Raw genomic sequence first — 22,179 nt, 5'->3', positions numbered from 1 at the left:
CATGGCTTTTAAGATCGATTTTTGATTCATTTGGTCTAACGCAAATAGTTAATAAACCAACCCGTATCACCGAAAAAAGTAAAACGCTGCTTGACATCATAGCCGTTGACAATACAGAATTACTGTTTAAAACTGACGTCACTGTTCCAATCGGTAAATCAGACCACTGCGTTGCGTACGCTGATTTCTTGTTGCAGAAACCGGAACCTCAAGTGAGCTACGTTTATTGTAGAAATTTTAATACCTTCAACGAAGAAAGTTTTGCAAAAGATATAACTGATGTAGATTGGTCGAAGCTTTACTCACTTGATGATGTTAATAATAAAGTGGAGTTTTTGACCTCAAATATACAAAATGTTTTTGACACGCACGCACCTCTAAAAATCGTAAAGCACGATAAGAAAAATGCACCGTGGATCACCAGTAGTGTTAAATTGTTGATGAGAATCCGAGATAACGCGCTACGAAAGTTCAAACGTTCGAACAATCCAAGCGACTGGCAACAATATAAGGAACTCCGGAATTTTACAACAACTGTCATAAGACAAGAAAAGAAATGTTATCTTACCTTCAAATTTGGCGGGAAAAATTTAAACCGGAGAGAAACATGGAATGAGTTGAAACAATTGGGTATTGTTAACAATAAAAAGTCTCACGATAATACATTCTCTCTCATAAGTACCACTGAAGATTTAGATGCTGTTAATGACCATTTTGGTAAAATTTGCAACGAATCTGAAATTCCTCCTCCACTTAAGGCTCAGCAAATAAAGCATTTCGAGAACAAAACCTGTTCCACCGCTGAACAATATTTTAGCTTTACTGAGGTACCTGAAAAAGATGTACATAGAACTATTTATAGTATACGCTCAAATAGTTTTGGAGTAGATGGTATCAGCACTAAAATGCTCAAACTTTCTTTGCCTTATGTTTTATCTCCGCTAACTCACGTCATTAACTCCTCTCTTTCCAGTGGCGTCTTTCCTGAAATGTGGAAAGAAGCACGAATCCTGCCACTTCAGAAAAAGCAGATCGCCACTTCTTACAATGACTTTAGGCCTATCAGTCTTTTATCTGTGCTATCTAAAGTACTCGAGAAAATAGTGCATTCGCAGACGTTAAACTACGTTAACACGAATAGTTTACTGCCCCCGCTGCAGTCCGGATTTCGTGAGAAACACAGCACAGCCACTGCTCTTGCTAAAGTTGTGGATGATATTCTCTATGCCATTGACAAACAGCAAGTCACTATTTTAGTACTTCTGGATCTCAGTAAGGCTTTTGACACTGTGCAGCATGATTTATTATTAGCCAAACTTAAATATTACAAGTTTTCTCCTTCAACATTAAACTGGTTTCAAACATATCTATTTAACAGACGTCAAAGGGTCGTATTACATAATTCACCATCTCACGTGTCTCAACCTATAACGCTGAAAGCAGGCGTGCCGCAAGGATCGATATTAGGCCCCCTCCTCTTCACCCTTTACACTGCAGATTTGCAGCAAGTCATAAAATTCTTCACTCCACATTTTTACGCAGACGATACCCAGCTATATTTCTCAGATCATTACGCTTCGTTGGAACATAAGCTTCAGTCACTAAATTCTGACTTGAACATCGTCAGTAACTGGTGTGTATCTAACGGTCTTAAAATAAATCCAGAAAAATCCACTTTCATAATCATTGGTTCTAATTATTCAAAGTCGTTAATTAAAAATATTAAGATCGAGCTCAAAATAAACAATTTGCCCATTGTCAGGAATAACACTGCTAAAAATCTTGGTCTGATTTTTGACGAAATTTTTGATTGGACAGAACATGTAAAGACGCAATGTAGGAAAGCTTATGGAACACTTAGGAATCTGAATCGTTTCCGTGACTTCCTCCCTGCGGAATGCAAGCTAAGACTCATCCAAGCATTAATCTACCCTTTGTTCGACTATTGTGATAATGTTTACGGCCCTCAACTCTCGCAAAAGCTCAGTAAAAAAATACAAATGGTGCAAAATGCCTGCTTCCGATACATTTTTCAAGCAAAAAGATCCGTTCATATTCTTCCATTCTTAAATAATAATCAGGTTCTTACCATGGCAAACAGAAGGAAGTTGCACTATCTCTGTTTCATACGCCGCATACTGACAGAAGGTAAACCGCAGTACCTGTTTGAGAAGATGCATTCCCGTAGGGAAATCCATCAGTATGTTACCCGCAAGCGGAACAACTTCGATTTACCCCATCACTCTACCACGGCCTACAAATCATCTTTCTCCTTTTCAGCTCCCAAAGCATGGAATGCATTGCCTGCAATATCGCTAGTGTAAACAACCCATTATATTTCAAAGGTAAAATAAAAGATCTGCTGTTAATGGAACAATGGCAGAGTCGGGACACATACTGAAGTCACTCACTAAAAGGAATTGTATTATTGTATTATTATTACTATTGTCTTTTGTATTTCTAGTTACACTTTTTTTTTGTATGCAACTAATTCCTATATATTTTTTCTTTCTTCATTTTTTATTTTTTTAATTTTTTTATTTGTATTATTATTATTTTTTTTTTTACGTTTAGCTTACTGCTCCATAAGTTTATAATAATCTCATATGTATTATCATATTGACAAGGGTTAGGTGGCAGAGCAGCCCTTGGCTGAACCTCGCCCGCTGAATAAAGAAAATTTATTATTATTATTATTATTAATTATAGGAGCGGAAAATATTCAACATTACCCGATACTAAAAAAAATGTTAATTATACACACAATCTTACCCTCGGGTGATGATTTATTTTGCATTTCTGGGATAAAAACTGCTAATTTCAATAAATTTCGGACATTTAGTACAAAAAAATGTAGGGAATAAACTAGTTTTAAACTATCATTTTTTCCGAAGTCTGGATCGGAATGGGATTTTTTTATATTTTTTTTTAGGTTCCGACTTTTTGGGTTTTTGCACATCCGTTGTCATTACTGCGCAGTCTACTCCTGCTAATGGTCTTCCAATTTTCACGCTTGACAGCTTGAATGCAATAATTTGGCGCCTAGATCTCGAGGAAATGGATGAAGGGAGATCCATGAAAGATTATTTAGCCCTGATCGTAGTTTACACAGTGACGTGCACTGAGGAGTAGCTAGTCTAGCAGAGATAGATCAATCAATCTCACATCCCGAATTATATTCAAATCACAATATTTATTGTCTTGTTAAAGCCACCACAGCTCATACGCAACACTTTCTTTTCCACGCGCTTCTCGTCCATCGGTGTTCTCCGCGGGCAAAGCTGGCTGGATACCCTAGCTCGCTCTTCTTCCGCCAGACCAGTTTTCAGGTAGAAACGGCCGGCCCAAGGAAAAGGAAGATTTCTACCTCTACCTCTCTTGTCCCCTCGCCCCCCGCTGCAATGAAAGCCCAGGCTTTCAGGTCCCCCAGTCTATCTCCTATAGGACAGATAGGGGATTGGTTTCTCATAGATTTTTTGTAAATCCTGTAAAGAACTCAGGGTAAAATTTTCTGCAGTACTTATGTTCTCTGTATTTACACAACCTTTTACACGTTGTACAATATGTGCGTATGTATAATATGGGATGTAGTTTTATTATTTATGAAATGGGAACGTGTTATGTGCAGACAATGATGTTATGCTTTCTTTCTTTTTTTTCTCTTACAAATATGGAATATATAATGATTAAATTACAAATATATGCTCAGGCTCTATCTGATTCTCGTTTTAGGAGTGTTTTATTTAAATATACTTACTCTTGGTCTCTAACAGTCATAAATACGGATGTATTTATTTGGGCAAGAGAACGCGTGTTCATATTGTTGTTGGTTTCGTTTATTTTACTTCGCTTTTCTGCCACATTTGGTTATCGCGAAAATGAGGATTGAGTGATAATATGATGAAATTGGTTAAGGGACCTCATATGAACAATCCAGGCCAGGATTCGAACCCGTGATGAGTGCGCATTCTTGTCCTATGTGTTGCAGTGAATAATGAAATAATTTGGAATAAAAAATGTATCTCAGAACTCAAAAAGTCAAATGAATATCATTGAAGAAACTACAAAAAAGTGTGTTGTGTTTTGTTACCTGTCACCAAATCAACCAAGCGTGGGGGACTGGTTATCATAGCGCGCTACGACACCAGGATTTCCGGGTTCGAACCCCGACCCAGGCATGGGCGTTCCCTGTGCTCGTCCCCTCATCAATTTCATCGTATCTTCGCAATTAACCAAATGTGACAAAAAAGCGACGCTAAGTAACAAAAATGAAATCAAATCATTGATTGATTGCTCAATTTGGTTCATTTTACTTCGCTTTTCCGCCACCTTTGGTACAACAAAATAGATGAAGGAACTCAGACAAAGAACACAAATGGCCAATCCGAGATTCGAACCCAGGATCTCTGGCTTAGAGTCAAATCAAATAGTTTTTTACTTTCGAATGTGGGTGGGGGTTACGTGTACTTTTTTCTAGTACTCATTCATAATTTTGCAATCTTTTCCTGTTATTGACATTCTTCTTTTTTGTAGGAATACTGGCCCTAAAGGGAGGAAAGGTGTGACCCACACCACCCCCCCCTTGGAAACGCCACTGACTGCTTCCCCAAGTGTCGACGTCACCGCACGTCACTGAGTTTACATCATCCTTGTACACACCCATTCGTTCCTTTCATACATGACACAATCTCAGCTCCCTTTAGCGGCATGTTGTGAGCCTACGAACCGGAAGTTGTTGTGCTACAAGTATGGCGTCCGCGCGAAGGCACTTCCGGTGGATAGCCCCTATAGAAGGTATAGAGCGAGTAGGCCAGTCAATAAGGAAAATAATCGGGGAAAGCTGAAACAAATTTTATTATCTTCCTAAAAGGGTTCTTAATGACATATTCATTTTGCACCCCTGTACCACCCTGGATTTGGCCGCCATCTTTCAAAAATGGCGCCCAAAATCAGTTTTTTACAATTATCTCGCTTGGAAAGCATTTTACGAAAAAGAAGGCTATGATGAAAAATAATTTATATAAAATTCTGTACAAAAACGATTCTCTGCATTTTTCTTCTAGGATGCTCTGTTTGGGTGCTAGATGAGCGAGAAATTTTACGTTATTTTCCCGTCCCTTTTTGCAAGCTCGGAACTCACGGAAGCACCTCGTACGTACGTGATGATTTGCAGTATATCTCTTCTATAAAAATAAATATCTCTTCTATGAAACTGTTCTTATTACATTTGTTTTTTTCTTTAAGAATGTCATTTATGGTTCATTTGTTTTTATCATTGCATGCAGTACTTTATAGGAAAGAGTTGTGTGCGGGAGATAATTTGTTTGGTCTGAAAGTCAAGGTATCTCTAAAGGAACATGTTGACTTTGTCCAATAGGGTTATTTAAGATGTAACGTGCCCGCAGTTACAATATCTTTTTCATTAAACGCACTGTTTTGGTTTTATCAGCAGAGATTTGATAACTCATTTTTTTTCTGATTGTTGGAATGCTGCATAATCGTTCATTGTCGTGTTATCTTTTCTGCTCTGCGCTTCGCCGAGGCTCATTGTTGTCTAAAAAGCTTAGTAAATGCTTTAAATCAGCTGTGTTCTTTGACATGTATATTTTCTGGCGTTTAGGGTTTTTAACAGTAAGGATTTGGGTAATCTAGTTTATCACAGTTTGCAATATGTAAATATATGAGGTTTGCTACGTGTAAATTTGTGACGTAGTTAGGTACATCAGCGCCACCTGCTTTACCTATATAGGTAGCTCACACGGGCCGAAAAGTCATTCTCTTTATGGCTCCCTGATGTCAACTGGCAGACATCCAGGAAACGGCCTACTTGCCAGAGAAGCCCAGTAGCAGCAATGGAGGACTTGGTTCCCAGGTTCAAAACCCGGGAAGCCCCCGGCCGGTTCTTTTCTTTCCTCCCCTCTTTTTGCTTTGTATTTTGTGATGGAACCGACTCCCAGGTTCAATCCCCGGGAAGTCCCCTGGTCGGTTTCCTTTCCCCTCCGTTTTTCCTTTCCTTAAATAAGCATATGTTCGGAAGGTAGGAGAGGGGGAAAAGCTTTATTTTTTTTATTTAACCTAGTTTTATTTAGTTCAGGAACCGACTCCCAGGTTCAAACCCCGGGAAGTCCCCGGTCGGTTTCTTTCCTTTCCCTTTTTAGCTTTTAAGCACATGCACATGAAAGAGAGAAGGAAGTTTTTGACATTCTATTAACAGGCAAACGTTTCAAGTAAGTCTGGAAACCTAACTGAAATAAACATGTTTAAATTAATATGAGATTGGCTCATCTAGGTGGCTAACTGAGATAAAAAGGTTTATTTAGGATCTAACCCATTAAAAATTGTTATAGAAAGATGTATATTGTTGTCACCGGGTTAGTGAAGAGCCCGGATATCACTGGAAGAAAGAAAAGCCCTTTTGTATTTATTTTGTTAAATTTCGGGAATTTGTGTTAAATAAGTAATAAAGATCTCTTATCTCTTGTAATTTCCTTTTCTCCCTTTGTAACGGGTCACCCTCATCCTGGTCACCTGGTTGGTCCTATACACACACCCCGCAAGCCCTGAGGTATTTTAGAATCTTGTGTACTCCGGCTGATTAGGCTAGTAATCATGGGTAAATTTTGCAATGCCGCCCACTTTGTGAAAGTGTTAGAGAGATGTAAACGGCTCTGCGCAGCCGGTGAATATCCATAACGTGTGCTAACATAACTGTTTGTTGGTTACCAGTTACTATGGCGTCCATACCGGTGGGTTGGGTTTTGTTGTAGACTGACTTAACTGTTGCAAAGAATAAAACGCTAATCTAGTCAAGGAGTCCCGGGTTCAATACCAGGTGGAGGCACATTACACAGTTATATGGAGACCATTTTAAACTGTAGGTCCAGTCTCGATTAGCCTATTCGTGTATAAAGTAGACTTAAAACAACAATTCAAACCACATTAACACGATCAGAAAAGTTTTAGTATCTGATCTGGTCTGATATGACGACTAAGCCGTCATGAAGAGTTGTGGGGGATGGGAGAGAAGTGACCGACTCAGTGCTAAGTAAATTTTTGGCATGCCTAATCAAGGGATAAGCAAAGGCTTTCAGTTCTTGTGCAGTGATTCTCATCTCAAAGACCATACCCTGATTTTGATGCTACGTATAAAGTCATACAGGAAACAGGGACTTCGGAACAGGGGGGGGCGACTTGCCCCCACTCATCATCGAGGGGGGCAAAATACTATTTTTGCGCCCCCACCCACCGGTCGCGTGCTAAAAATGAGACTCTATTTTGTTTGTTTCACATATTCGATAATGTAATGCACCCAGGAACATGAAATGACTTTCATTCGGTTGAGAAAGGACCATTCTTTGCAAATAAGGCTAAAGTTTGCTTCCCCTTCTCAAAATACCGGGGGAAGAGGGGCAAACTCTCCATTTTTATGATTTTTTCATTACAAGTTGGGGCCGCGGCCCAACCAACCCCTCTTATTGGCTTTGGCGTTTTGATTTCTGCACGGTTGCATGCCCTGATATTTTAGCTGCAAAACAAAAGTTACCCGAAGTAGATTGGTCAAATAGTCTACGAGTTACATTTTATGTCAAATAAGTGTACGAATTTAAAAGTCGCGCCATCTTCCATACGTAAATTTGGAGTCGGGGGGAGGGGGTGCATCAACATGACGTGCCAAAGCTTCGTTTAACCCACTGTAAGTGTTTCCGACCAAACAGAACAGTATCATGATAATAAAAAATCAGGAATTTTGCAATCAGCTGCATGGTCGAAAAATCGACCAAAATACGAGTAGCACCTTATATTCGATGGTCGAACAATCGACCAAAATACGAGTGGAGGCTACAAGTGCGGTCGCATATAACAATGCACCGGGGAGGGGCACAGAGGATAGCTTAACTTTAAATCTTCTCGTGCACTTTCCGAACACGAGCTTTCTTTAGAGACCCTTTGCTGTCAAAAAGGTCAACCGCCATGAGAAAAGGTGTACCTTTAAAGTTCTTGGAAATTCAAGTCTAGGCTAATCTCCCCTTTCCTTTCCAAATTTAGACTTGGTCAGACGACTCGGTCATTATTCAGAGTAGAATAACTGCAGGAGTGTTTCGGCATTTACTCTGCAAATTGTAGAGATGAGTTTGGATATAAACGTACATATATGGTTTCTATACATTTAAATCATTTGCAGAAAGTAGACCGACTGCAAGATTGTGCATCAGTGCACTGCAATTAGTCGCCTGATATAGAATCAACCGATTGCTCTCCTTACGTTTTCATTACTACCTACACAGCTTGTAGGAGCGGCAGAAATGGGCAGCCGTTAAGTCTAATTTGAAACCTGGCACACCAGTGCTATTCAAGGAGGACAATCTTCCACCACTCTCGTGGTGAGTCCGCATCATCCAAGAAGTGTTTCCAGGAAGGGACAACCTAGTGTTGGATGTGAACATTCCAATGGGGGGAGGGAGGGAGCATGATGGAGATTTTCTCTAAGAAACTAACCACGATATATCTCTTTTATATATATTTTTATATTCACATATAACACAACCTTTCTGTTTCTCATTTTGCTATGCATTTGTTTCTGTATAACTTCACTTGTTTATTTTCTGTATATCTAATACTTTAAGATACCTGCACTCCCATTGGTCAGTTCATATTGGGTGCGGTGCCCAGTTGCTGCCATCTCTGCACAGTAGTTTACTCCCACCAGTGTTCATGGAGAAGTCACTCTGGCAACAGCCGAAAACCAATGCGGTCCGGATACTCATCAACAACGTAAGCCTAACTTGGCTATTATTTCATTTGTGGCATTTCAGTGAAGTGAAGTGATATGTAGTTCATTTTCACAGGAACATTACAGTGCTAATATCATTCAGTGAAGAACTAGTAGCGGGTTACTGTAACACTGGCTTCCAAATTCATATACAAAGTTTACCTAGGCAGTGCAGGACAGTGTAATTTTGTGTTGTGTGTACATATATATCTTATAATACAACGTTATAGTTATTAGTAAGTGCCTGTCATAGGCGTAGCAACGGGGTGTGCCGGGTGTGCCTAGGCACACCCTAATGGGCTGCTTTATCAAAGAGAATTAAATACAGATATTTCAATAAGAGAGAAAATAAGCGACAGTTTGTAAGAAGTTGAAAATGTCATTACTTGGTATAAACGTGTGCATTATCGCTGATGAAACGGGTGTCTATAGATTTTCGATTTTTTGATGTCATTGGAGAAAGAAGATATTTACTGCATTCTACTCTGTACTGCAGAGCCTTTCTTCTATACCTGTCACAAGCTGCACGTGTGAGAGAGCTTTCTCCAAGCTTACCCAAGTTAAAACTATATTAAGAGCAACTCAGAAGCAGGATAGATTGGAAGCCCTGCTTTTGCTATTTGTGGAACAGGAAAAAGCTAGTCTATTGATGTAAATGAAGTTAGTGATGAGTTTAAGAACATTGTACATTTTAACAGACGTCTCTTGTTATAGATGACGTGTATTTTGATGTATTTGTTTGTAACATTTATGAACATTTTGTGTGTGTGTAATTTCTATGCAATTTGATTTTTTCTACTAGGTACATATATTCAGAAATTTTCAACACTGGCATTTAGTGAATTTATATTCCTTTACAAACATCAGTACAGTTAAAGAGCCAAGTGATTGTGTTGCAAAATATGCTATTAAAAAGGTACAAGACCTCATTTTTTTTCTTTGTGCACACCCAAATATAAAGCTCTAGCTACACCTATGGTGCCTGTATTTTCTTTACACCTTAGAAAGATCACAGTGAACTCAGCTCTATGGCCATCCATTCGAGAGAGATAATCAGGGTCCTACCGGGCAGCATTGCGTTCATTTTGGTCCTCTATGATCTGGAACGCAAACAATGTGTCATTTCATTTTTTCTGTGCATCTTATTAAATTCACTGAAATGAGTTGTTATCAATGATAAGGTTTTGTTAATCTTATTGAATTTTGTAATGTGTTAGTTCAACTTTCCTGTCAAGATACATGTTGGAGGTATGAACAGAAAAGAAATAATTTCAGATTACTCATTAGAACGTTATGAGTTACATTTCAATCGTAATTCAGAACAATATTAAAAAATTGAATGTGGTGTTAAGAAGAAATCCCCTTTTCAGATATCTTCTTTTTTACTTCAGCTGTAGAATACTACCAATACCTACAAACATTCAGACAAAATAAATCCTCTCTTAATATACATCTATCTTTGTCTAAGGAATGTCGGGGACGTAATATTTAATATCTATTGAGATGAAAGATTTGTCTTGCTTGTATTAAATTATTAATCAATGCTTTTAAACATCTGTAGATTAATCATGACAATCCGCACTTTCCAGTATTCTGGAAAGTATGGAACGTTTCGGCATTCCATATTTCACCGGTGCGCACCAGAACTTTCACCAGGTTATACCATGACATCATAATTTTACACCAGGCTCCAGAGTTTGAGGGGGAAGGGGTTGCCCCCTAAAACAGTTTTTAGCTGAAACACAAAAACACATACTTGTTCCTTTGGACCCCTCTATACACCTGCCAAGTTTCATGGAAATCGGAGGGAAACACAGGAGTCAGATCCCCACTTCAATTTGCCCTCATCTTCACATCTGAGGGGGGTTGCCCCCTAAAACAGTTTTTTAGCTGAAACAAAAAACACGTATTTCTTCATTTGGGCCATCTATACACTTGCCAAGTTTCATGGAAATCGGAGGGAAACACTTAGATAACCTCCCTTGTAAGTGTAAACATTGTCTAAACAATGTCACCAACTCCATGCCACCTCCACCCTCTCCCTCCATCCCAAAGCTTTCACTCTTTAACCACCTTGTATATTCTGAAATAGTAGAAACAGAGATGAAAATTACGTCATTTATTTGCAGCGTTCAGGAGTTTTTTTCTATTATTTCTTGCTCAACAAATGCTGCTGATATACATCCCATGAGATGGGAGGTGTATGCTCCAATTCTGCCAGAACAGCACTGCTTTTCTTGTTTCGCTGAACGTTATATTACAAAGTGCAAATAATGGGAAATGGCCTTTAAACTTTTATACGTGGTTTTGCTAATTTCTTCTTTAATTTTTCTAAAAAAAACTTCAAAATATGCTTTTTCTGTGACTAACGTAACATTTATATAAGAAACATTCAGGATCCTCAAACTAGCTTTTACGAGGGTCACTATTTATATTTTGAGCCTAACAATGAAAAAAGTATATTGACCATAAAGGAGAATACTTCGAAAAACTGTACGGTGATTGTCCTGATTTGGCACCAAATGCTTCTTCTTGTTCCCGAATGTCAAGAATAAATTGCGTGGACAACGACTTTCATCACACCGTGACCTCAAAAACTCTCATCGATACAGACATACTGGCGACATGCATACAACGTCATACTGAGGTTTACTCATCCCATGACCTGCTACTATCATATCATCAAACACAACACAAACATTGTTCCGAATACAGAGGAAAAACAAAATGGCGGATCAAATTACTACTCCAATTTTAACGCTAATCACCAGTAAGGTTTACTTAACCCATGAAAGGCTACTCTAATCTTATCAATGATTACGTCATACATAGGTTCCAACATGCCCTACAAGAGTACGCCGCTCTTATCTTATCTTATCTCGAGTGATAAGATAACTTGTTCCCAGGTGCCTCCTATCTACTCACTGGTTAAGAGTAAATCCCAATTGATTGTTAGAAATTTAAAATATTATAACTCTGACGTGACGCATATTAACTGTTCTTAGTTCGCTGACAAGGAACGATTTCTCCTAACTAAAAAGGATTCCGGCTTCCGTGGTAGAGTGGTTAACACAGCTTGCTTGAACACCGCCTTGGCATTGTGTTCGTTCGGTGTTCATTGTGACTGTGCCCTTCATCAATTTCATCATTTCATCGCTCATCCTCATCGTCGCGTTTAGCCAAAAGTGGCAGAAAAGCGAAGTAAAATAAACCAAATCTGAAGGGAAATATATTGCATTACCAAAAATAATATATATATATATATTATATATATATATACAGTAATTACTTTGTTGACACTGCAGGTTTTTTTGGCAGTGTGTAGCTGTCTTAGGGTCGTATGTTCGAATTACCTGACCTCAAAATATACGAAGAGTGAACGATTAATGGAAATGGGGATGCACATTTCTATTACTTTAGTAAGTATTCAGTTGTAAATCCTGTGGACACAGTGTGATTTTCGTGCAAGGAAGGGTTCCTGGGACATCAACTAGGTCGACGTTTACTTATAACATTACGAGGGTATGGATTTCTCTCAACAAGTGCAACAAATGTTTATGGTCATGGAAATTATTTATATAATTTATTTGAGTAACGTCGTTTTCTACCTCTTGACATTAATGGTGACTGGAGATGAAAAGACACACGTGGCAGATTGTAACGTGCTTTGAAGACAGAGGTCTTAAGTTCGAACTATGATTAAGACATGTTTGCCCCATCACATCCATGTTATCAATTGGTCAATCATTCTCATAGCTACGGATTAACCAATAGGCAGAAAGGCAACGTAGTATATCCTAAATAGAAAAAAATACAGAAAAGGGGCAAGGAAATGCACATATCGTGCCGAGTCGAGGTTGTGTGTTGCAAGACGGAAATGTGTAACTATTATCGCAAGAGCACGTTCAATTATATTAGGGCAGGACCATATATCACACAATACAGGTGAAATTGTTGTAGGTTGACGTGAACTGTTAATTTGCCTAAACTCTTAAATACTCTATTAATTGATTGATTGATTTGTTTTATTTTACTTCGCGTTTTGTGCCTCTTGGCTAATTTGCGAAGATGGGGATGAGGAATGAAATGATGAAATTGATGAATGGACATTTACAAACAACCATGCCCAAGCGGGATTCGAACCCGGGACCCCTAGCGTCGCAGCGCAATGTGCTAACCACTCGGCCACGGGGTCCGGCTTAAAATACTCTAATATCAAGTTTTTTGTTCCACTTATTATTTCAATTTTGAGGGTCTTCATGACCGAGTGCTTTGCATACTGCTCTATGAAACCGGAGACCCTATGTTCGATTGATTTGCTTTATTTTACTTCGCTGCTTGTGCCACTTTTGGCTAAATTGCAAATATGGAGGAGGCCTCCCCGATGGCGCAGTGGTAGCATCGTCGCCTTGTGAACAAGGGTTCCCGGGTTCGATACCCGGTGGAGGCACATAGTGGTTCGGATCCCACTTTAAACTGTAGGTCCAGTCCATATTAGCCTTACTGTGCATAAAGTAGACTTCAAACATAAATTCAATCAAATATGGGGATTAGTGACGATATGATTAAATTGATGAATGGACACTCACAAATCCATGCCCAGGCCAGGATTCGAATGCGGGACGCCTGGCGTATATATGGTCTTATAATATAAGATATTGTATATAATATGGTCTTAAAAATAGCAAAGTTACCACATATGCCTGTCCCATGCCGAAAGAAACGACCTTCTTTGCTCGTTTTCTTTTTATATTTGTTTTAGAGCCAATGACAAAAGAGAGAAAACAAATGAAAAATGAACAACCTATTTTCATTCATGAAGGAAATAAATCGCCAGCTCAGAACCTGATTTCTTGAAAGCTCAAAATGGACAACAAATATTTCTTCCGAGGCCGAATGACCACAGAAAGACACGCTGTGCTAATTCCTTGATGACTCATGGTTAACATTGCTCTTCTGTGTGGTATTCACAACTGACAACTGTGCAGCTCTTCCTTATCTTGCATAGAGTTTCGGCATTGACGTTGGAGTGTTTCCAATTCAGTATCGGTTTTTGTTTGTTGCTTCCAATCTAACTGAGAGGAGGGAGACCTTTTTTTAAAGTTCGCCAGTGTACAATGTGACAATTCCAAAGTTTTGTAAAGTTGAATGGATTCTAATAAATCAATCAATCAATCAATTGAAAACGAGACAGACAACCATGAGTAAAGAAGAAATGGTTGAAGAATGGCAGAAAAATGTCGATTTAAAGGTAAGTTACTGTTATGTTTGGATTTTGTAATTAGTGATTATCCATCAAAGAAAAAATGCTCACTATAAACAGATTTTAAGTCAGGACAAGAAGAAACGATTTAATTAAAAATTCTATTCTGGTGACGATATCTGCTAGGTTCAAGTGGGCAAATGAATTCTTCACATTTGTGCTAGGTTAGGTTCTGTGTTTGGCCAAAGCCCCGATCATGCAAATTTATCGGAATATAAGAATTTTGCCAAGCAGTCGAATCAAAAACACAGTTGGGGAAGAGCATTTTTGAGCAATGTTTAAATTTTATACTTACATTTTAATTTTTCAAGAAAATTAACTTTGCAGCGAGGTGAATGATTAAGACTTGAGGAATGATACTACAGTCCAAATTTAGTTTGAATATACTTTGAATTAACAAAACTAGCTACATCTTAATTAAAGAGACACAATTAGATTTTATTGACAGTAAAAATGTTTGTATTGTTAGTAATGAAGATATTTTAAAATATTATATTTACCTTATATTTATTTTTTAAAAAATCTGCTATTGCTTTTTCTCTTGCATTTTCTGCCTCATGTATTACATTCCTCTATTGAGTCTAAAATTCAGGACCTTTTTTTTTTTACCTTGTATTGTACTTTTTAGATATTGAGCCGAATATTTTTTTTAATAAAAAGAATGAACCATATTCAAGACTTTTACTCATCCATACATGTCTCTACCAGAGCTAAAACTATTTTAAATAAATGAAAAATTATAATACAGGTGTTCATGTTTCAAATTATAAGTGCATGTTTTCAACAGAAAAATCTACCAGGTGGCTATGATTACCACATAACATCTTATCAGCAAGAGTCTGGAGGATTCGAAGTTGAACTGAGAATGTCTATTGATGATCAACGTGATGTTGAAAACTGGTTCAGAGCTTCTCAAGATAGGTCCAAAACTACTTTCAGAGTTGACAAAACATTTCCCAACCTGGGACCTAAAGTTATTTTTAAGGTAATGTCTCAAGTTGTGTGACGACACACTATACATGTAGCCTACAATCAAGATAAAATTATAATTATTCTGGAGTCACTTGAGAACACTAATATTTTAATAATTTATATTCCTTTTTGTAAAACAAGTCAGGAAATTGTACAAATCTAGAGGCAATACATGATGCAAAGTTCTTTTCAGAATGGTGTGTAACTTCCTGTTTTTTTTTGTTTTTTTTTACATATATGAGTAAGTAACAATGGCAATTTATTCTTGACTGTGCATGTGAAAGCTGTTTTTCAAGAACTGTCTTGAATGTTTGAAGATCCACCAGTTCACAGTAATTTGATCCAATTTCCAGAGTCTTCATTACAAGTTTAAAGTATTTAAAATCGTTCAACACATTAAGCATGTAATATTTCCAGAATTTGTAATATGTTATTTGATCCATTAAATGAACTCTTGGGCAAGCTCCTGGGAAAAATCGAAGAAATGGGATTGAAGCACCAAAAGTTTTGAGACAAAGCAGTAATTATATTGTTACCTTGCTATACTTTACTGAGAACTAGCAATTTCAATATGAAATATATGAAGAATTGTGATGAATTAGTTGTACTAAAGTGTAAATGAGCCAATCGGTAGAAAGCATTCTATGTAAATGGAGTATTGTCCTCTATCAAACAAGCCTGATCTCCTGTTTGAAGTTTTATTTGGCCATTGTTAAGTTTGCTTTAGCTGGATTATTATTATTATTATTATTTAGATTGTTTTATTATTTCTGAATACTAAACTGAGATTATACATTACAGGGTTGCTACGCTAGCAATGAAACAAAATTCAAGTATAATTCATATAATCTCAGACTCTCTAGGCTCAAGTTCCCAAATTTCACATGCAGACAATATTTCAAATGACAATCCTGATATTTGTCAGTTTCCAAAACCTGAGACTGTATTTTACAACAGTCTTATATAACGAGAATTAAATTACACATCCTTAAGGAGTAATTTTTGATAATGAACATTACATATATACTAGGAAAGATGGAAGTGTTGCATGTGATGTCTCCTTATGTATCTGTGTGCTTTCATATTGTGTACTTGTCCATTAGACTAATCATATTTTCTTTACAGAAAACCCTCCTATGTCAATATAATACATGTCCAGCTACCCATAATGTAGTTAGATCAGTGAAACATACAGATTGCAATGCCAAAGTGACAATCACTGTAAAGAACAAGCATATGAAAAGGTGAGCACATTGCAAATTCTGGCCACGTGAACATGTACTAGGGATGGCCAAACGGATCCGGATCCTGAAGTTACAGATCTGGATCTGAATCCGAAAGTTCCGGATCCGAGAGTTTCGTATCTCAATCCCATTATAATATTACCACACCTTAAAAGGTAATATGATCTTCGATTACAAAGAAATTTTTCATTAGTTAGTCCTACAAGAATTTTTTTCAAGTGTTGTTCCTAAAATACTTTGCTACGCATCGGCTAACACACTCGTGCAAAAAAAACAATCTTACTTGTTTAACATAAAATGTTAGAGATGATTTTGTAAATGCCATTGAAACGAATATGTATTCATTCGAATGTATTGGAAATGAAAACACACATAAATGTTAGACATTCCATTCCAGGATGAAACCTTTAACACATATAACAAGATAGAAATGTTATACAAAAATTATACAATTGTTCTACAGTTACAGTTTTACAAATTAAAATAAAACATTATAATATATGCAGTGTTATATAATTAAAAAGTGTAAGACTAACAAGGGAGGTTATCTAAGTGTCCCATTCCAATTTCCATGAAACTTGGCAGGTGTGTGTATAAACGTGCCCAAATGTAGAAATACGTGTTTTTTTTGTTTCAGCTAAAAAACTGTTTTAGGGGGCAACCCTCCTCAAATGTCAAGATGAGGACAAATTTAAGTGGTCATTTGACCCCTGTGTCCCCCTCCGATTTCCATGAAATTTGGCAGGTGTATAGAGAGGCCCTATGCCCCCTGTTTCTTCGTATGCCATATTTACATGGATTCGGGGTCAGATCCCCACCTCAATTTCTCCTCATCTTGACATTTGAGGGGGGGGGGGGCTCTATACACCTGTCAATTTTCATGAAAATTGGAGGGGGAGACTTAGACCTCCCTTGTAAGTGTATTAATTAATTACAAATCGCGCACACACTATATATATATATATATATATATATATATATATATATATATATATATATATATATATATATTACATATATATGTATATTAGCAGTTAACAATATGTTATAAACACATTCTTACTTTCCAAAGAAGCACATGTGGGATGGCAAAACGGATCCGGATCTGGCCATCCCTAGCATGTACTAGTATTAAGGAAACATATGTGTGTGTGTATATATATATATATATATATATATATATATATATATATATATACGAGGGTGGTTTGAAAAGTTCTCGGAATGGAGTAGAAAGAAACGACTTACAACAGTGATTTTTTTTATTTTTCAATGTAGTCTCCCTGTACACTAATGCACTTGTTCCAGCGATGTTCCAATGCCTTGATCCCATCTCGAAAATTAGATTCCTCCAGGCCTGTGAAATACGTGTCAACTTCGGCTATTAGTTCTTCCTTTGAAGAGAATCTCCGTCCACCGAGGAAACTTTTGAGTTTGGGGAAAAGATGGAAGTCTGAGGGAGCCAAATCAGGCGAATAAGGCGGATGTGGCAACAATTCGTAACCAAGTTTGTGAATTTTTGTCATGGCAACGACACTTGTGTGAGGGCGCGCATTGTCCTGATGCAAGATGATTTTCTTTCTTGCCAAACCTGGCCTCTTTTCCCGTATCTTATGCTTTAGTTGGTCGAGGAGATTAGCGTAGTATTGTCCCGTAATTGTTTGACCAGTGGGAAGATAATCGATCAACAGAATCCCTTTCGATCAACAGAATCCCTTTCGCATCCCAAAACACTGACGCCATTACCTTTCCGCCGACTGCATTGCCTTTGCTTTCTTTGGTGGTGGTGAATCAACATGTTTCCACTGCTTTGACTGTTGTTTTGTCTCTGGGGTATAGTAGTGGACCCACGTTTCATCTGTCGTCACAAACTAGCGCAAAAAATCTGTTTGGTTTCTCTTAAAACGAGTCAAACATTGTTCGGAAATGTCCACTCTGATGCGTTTATGGTCCTGTGTTAACAGTCGCGGCACCCATCTTGCAGATAATTTTCTCATATCCAATTCAACTGTTAAAATGTGATACGCCCGTTCGGATGACATTCCTATAGCTTCAGCAATTTCATGCACTTTCAGTCGGCGATCCTCCATGACCAATTTATGCACTTTTACAATAATTTCTGGGGTAGTAGCAAGCACATTTTTGGCGACCACTATGTGGATCATCTTCTAAGCTGTCCCGACCAAATTTAAACTCGTTTGTCCACTTTGCAACAGTTGAATATGAAGGAGCAGAGTCCCCCAGTGTGTTCAGAAAATCGGCATGAATTTCCTTTGCTTTCATACCTTTCTTTACGAAGTACTTAATCACCTCTCGAATCTCGATTTTTTCCATCTTCACAAAGCACTGCACGGGAACAACTACAAAGTGACGTCCGCACCACAGATCTCTACCCAGAACACTGACGCACCACGTGTTTATTAATAAAGGATGGCCTATTACTATGCGGGAACCTCATTGTCCTAGCACTGACATCTGGTGGTGATTCCGAGAACTTTTCAAACCACCCTCGTAACTTTCATCATTAACTATTCTGAGCTTGCATGGTAGTCAGCAGTTTGTTGTAGTAGTGTTCACTTGCTGCAGTGTGCAAAGTGGAAATTTCAAATCCATTAAATAACCATGATACAATATTTTAAATTGTGTACATTTTTAAATTCCACATTTATCCTGGATCAAGCAGCATATTTCATTTTGTGGCAACATTTCCATACCCCCTCATGGTTCTTTCATTGGGTTATATGAACCAACAAGAGTGTGTTGCAACTTTGCTTGTAAAGGAAATTTATTGATTGCTGAAATGTGTATTGTAGAAATTTAATATTGAAACAGTTCATGCATGACACATATATGTTCCTTTTGAGTTAATGTTTTATTGTGGGTGTAGGAAAACTGAGGTGAAAAAAAAAGATACACAGATACGTGTTCCAAATACATTAATGGTAAATTTGTATGTAAAGGGAATTAAAAAAAAAAAAAATTGGAATGTTACGTTAATTTCAATCTATCATTTGTCACTTTACGTATACTCTATTTGAAGGCATTTTATTCATTTCTTTGCAGAAGTAAAGATTCTCTATTAGCAAGCCATCCCACTGTAATAACAATGAGACTCACACACAACCATCCAGTATATGCAGCTGATGCTCTTCGTCATTGCAGACCAAATGATGGCGTTAAGGAGCAGATCAGAGACCACTTTGCAAAAGGTCATTCCCCATCATCTGTGTTGGAAGTATTAAAGTATGACCTACAGGAAAAATATGGTGATAAATATTATCAGGTTGGTAATAATTTACTTTCTTTAAATAATGTAAATGCAAATTGATGGTGAAGCCATTATCTTCCTTTGAAAGTGTGTGTTTTATCTTTTATCTTGAAAAAATCAAGGAATCATACAAATCATTGACAACATTTCACTTGGCTTCCGTGGGAATGAAAAAGAAAACTGTCAGTGAAAGAAGTGATTAACATGATAACTTGCTTGAAGATTTGTGGATAGTACCTACATAAATAGTTAAAAATAAATGTATTTAGCATGATGGAAGTGCCCTTACTTTATTAGGTAGCTTGTCTTGTCTTGACAATATACGTAAATACATTTTTTAAAAAAAATTCTTTGTAAATAATTTGTAAATAACTTTTATATTTAGTTTAACTTAGTTGATTTGACAAATCTTATGTAGCAATATAAAGTTTACTTTTTGAAATAAAGCAATAACTTAGCTTCGTTGGTGACCAAGTACATTGGATGGTCCACTTGCAAATTCACTATCACTGTTCCTGGTTCGGATTTGTAACTGTGCTTGAGGGTAAATCTGTTGGCTTCTGATAAGCAAATTCACGTGTAATATCCAACCATTAGTAATAATATCATCTTACTTAACAAATGAAATTGAAGACTCTGTATTATGATTACAACTAATGTAAAAAGTTACATGACAGCGTAATGCACCAAGCTGGCATCTTGCATGTAAAGATGTTTTCAGAAGTACAGTAGATTGACAGGTGCTTCTCATAAATAATCAATTGCAGTAAATTAAAATTAATATTCACTGAGAATAGTACCACAAAATAATCTATTGTTTAAATGGCAATTTGGTTGTCATGCTACTGCATACTAGAATGAGTAAAGTTCCAGGGTATGTAAATGGTTTTATGTATTGTATCTTGTATCAATCACACAGTGCTGTGGTGGCTAAGTCAGTAACGTCTGACTACCATACTAAAGGTCCCGGGTTCAATCCCCAGCCGGTTCAAATCCGGGAACTTTTCTAACATTGGAAGCGGTCCCGGCACCCACCCAGCGTCGAATGACATTTGTACCTGGGGAGTAAAGGGGGGCAGGGGCATGATACTGATCACATCAACCCCACTCACGACCGGATCAAGAAAGTGTGGGGCGTTACCCCCACACCCCCTATATGCCTTCATGGCGTGGTGCTAAGCACAGGGGAGCACTTTACCTTTATCAATCACACACACCTTCGGTCAGAATCAAATTCACAGAAAAATACACCAATTGCACTCAGTTTGCAATTTTGTTAGGTGAAATGGTCACCATCACTTTCTTCTTTATGCTCCTCAATCTAAAGTAAAGAAGTTCAAATATCTCCAAAGCTCCAGTGGCTACTCATACATCATAGCTCATACATCTTGTCTGTAGCATTATTATTTATACAGGGTGACAAGAAATAACCCGTACAAAGTTTGGCGTATCCTGCCAAGAATGTAGTGTACCATAGCCAAATAATTGTTGTGTTATTGGATTTTCCATAGTCTTTTGTAACTGTACCTGTTGTTTCGGCTTCATAACGATTACTTTCTTTGTGATGCAGAATGTCAACCAAACACAGTGCAATTTCGGAACTGTGGCATCAAGGAAAGCGTCAATGTGAAAGTGTTCGTTTGTTGGGTGTTCCAAAAATGACAGTCTCAGGTGCAGTTCGGCGATTCAAGGAGCTCGGCCATGAAGGCGACTGTCCCAGAAGAGGAAGAAAGCCTACCGTCAACACATCCCAGAACAGCAAGATCATTAAAAAGAGAGTTCAGCGAAATCCGAGGGTCTCCATGAGAAAAGTCGCCCGTGAGATTGGGATCAACCGCGAATCGGTGCGGCAAATGGCGAAAAAGAACCTCAACCTCAAGGCGTACAAGCTCCAAAACGTTCAGCTTCTAACGGACGAAAACAAGCACCTGCGACTCAAAAGATGCCACCCTCTGAAGCGCTGGGCCACAGATCAGCGATGGGAGCACATTCTCTTCACAGACGAGAAGCTGTGTTCACCGTGGTGCAGGCGTACAACCACCAAAACGACAGGACCTGGTCTGCAGAGGCTCCCGGTACCTCAGCCATTGTCGAACACTGCCAAAATCAGCAGTCGGTCATAGTGTGGGGCAGAATTTGTGCAAGTGGCAAGACGCCCCTGGTTTTCGTGGATCAAGGGGTCAAAATCAACTAAGAAGTGTACCGCCGCGACATTCTTGAGAACATCGTCCTTCCGTGGGCCCAGCAGCACTTCGGTGATACGTAATGGACATTCCAGCAAGACTCCGCTCCAGCCCACAGGGCGAAAATGACGCAAGCGTGGTGCAGAACCCATTTTCCGGACTTCATCGCATTGAAGGAATGACCGCCCTACTCGCCGGATCTCAACCCAATGGACTACAGTGTCTGGTCGATTTTGGAGGCCAGGGTATGTGCTAAACGCCACCACAGTTTGGAGTCGCTGCATCATGAGTGGAACCGATTGTCGCCCGAGGACCTGCGGCCCATCGCCCAAAATTTCAAAGCCCGTTTGGACCTCTGTATCGCCGCCCAGGGAGGCCACTTCGAAACCGGCTGAACATCTTGTTCCTAGGGTCCCATGTCATTGTTCTTCAGTGTTGTTTTGCTCAATTGTTTCGGTTTAATAAATTTATGATCACAA

General features: G+C 38.3%; 1 protein-coding gene across 1 annotated transcript; it reads left to right on the top strand.

Moving 5' to 3' along the window:
* Positions 1-21,088: 21,088 nt before the first annotated feature.
* LOC145991699 (uncharacterized) lies at positions 21,089-21,640 on the top strand. Its single transcript, XM_083127757.1, has one exon. It carries the CDS (start codon positions 21,089-21,091, stop codon positions 21,638-21,640), a length of 552 nt encoding a protein of 183 aa, XP_082983883.1.
* The last annotated feature ends 539 nt before the right edge of the window (positions 21,641-22,179 follow it).

Source organism: Lepisma saccharinum, chromosome 8 (assembly GCF_977018435.1).
Source record: "Lepisma saccharinum chromosome 8, izLepSacc3.1, whole genome shotgun sequence".
NCBI classification, from domain to species: Eukaryota; Metazoa; Arthropoda; class Insecta; order Zygentoma; family Lepismatidae; genus Lepisma; species Lepisma saccharinum.
The sequence above is the reverse complement of the archived record's forward strand: the minus strand, read 5'-3'. Positions and strand labels throughout refer to the sequence as shown.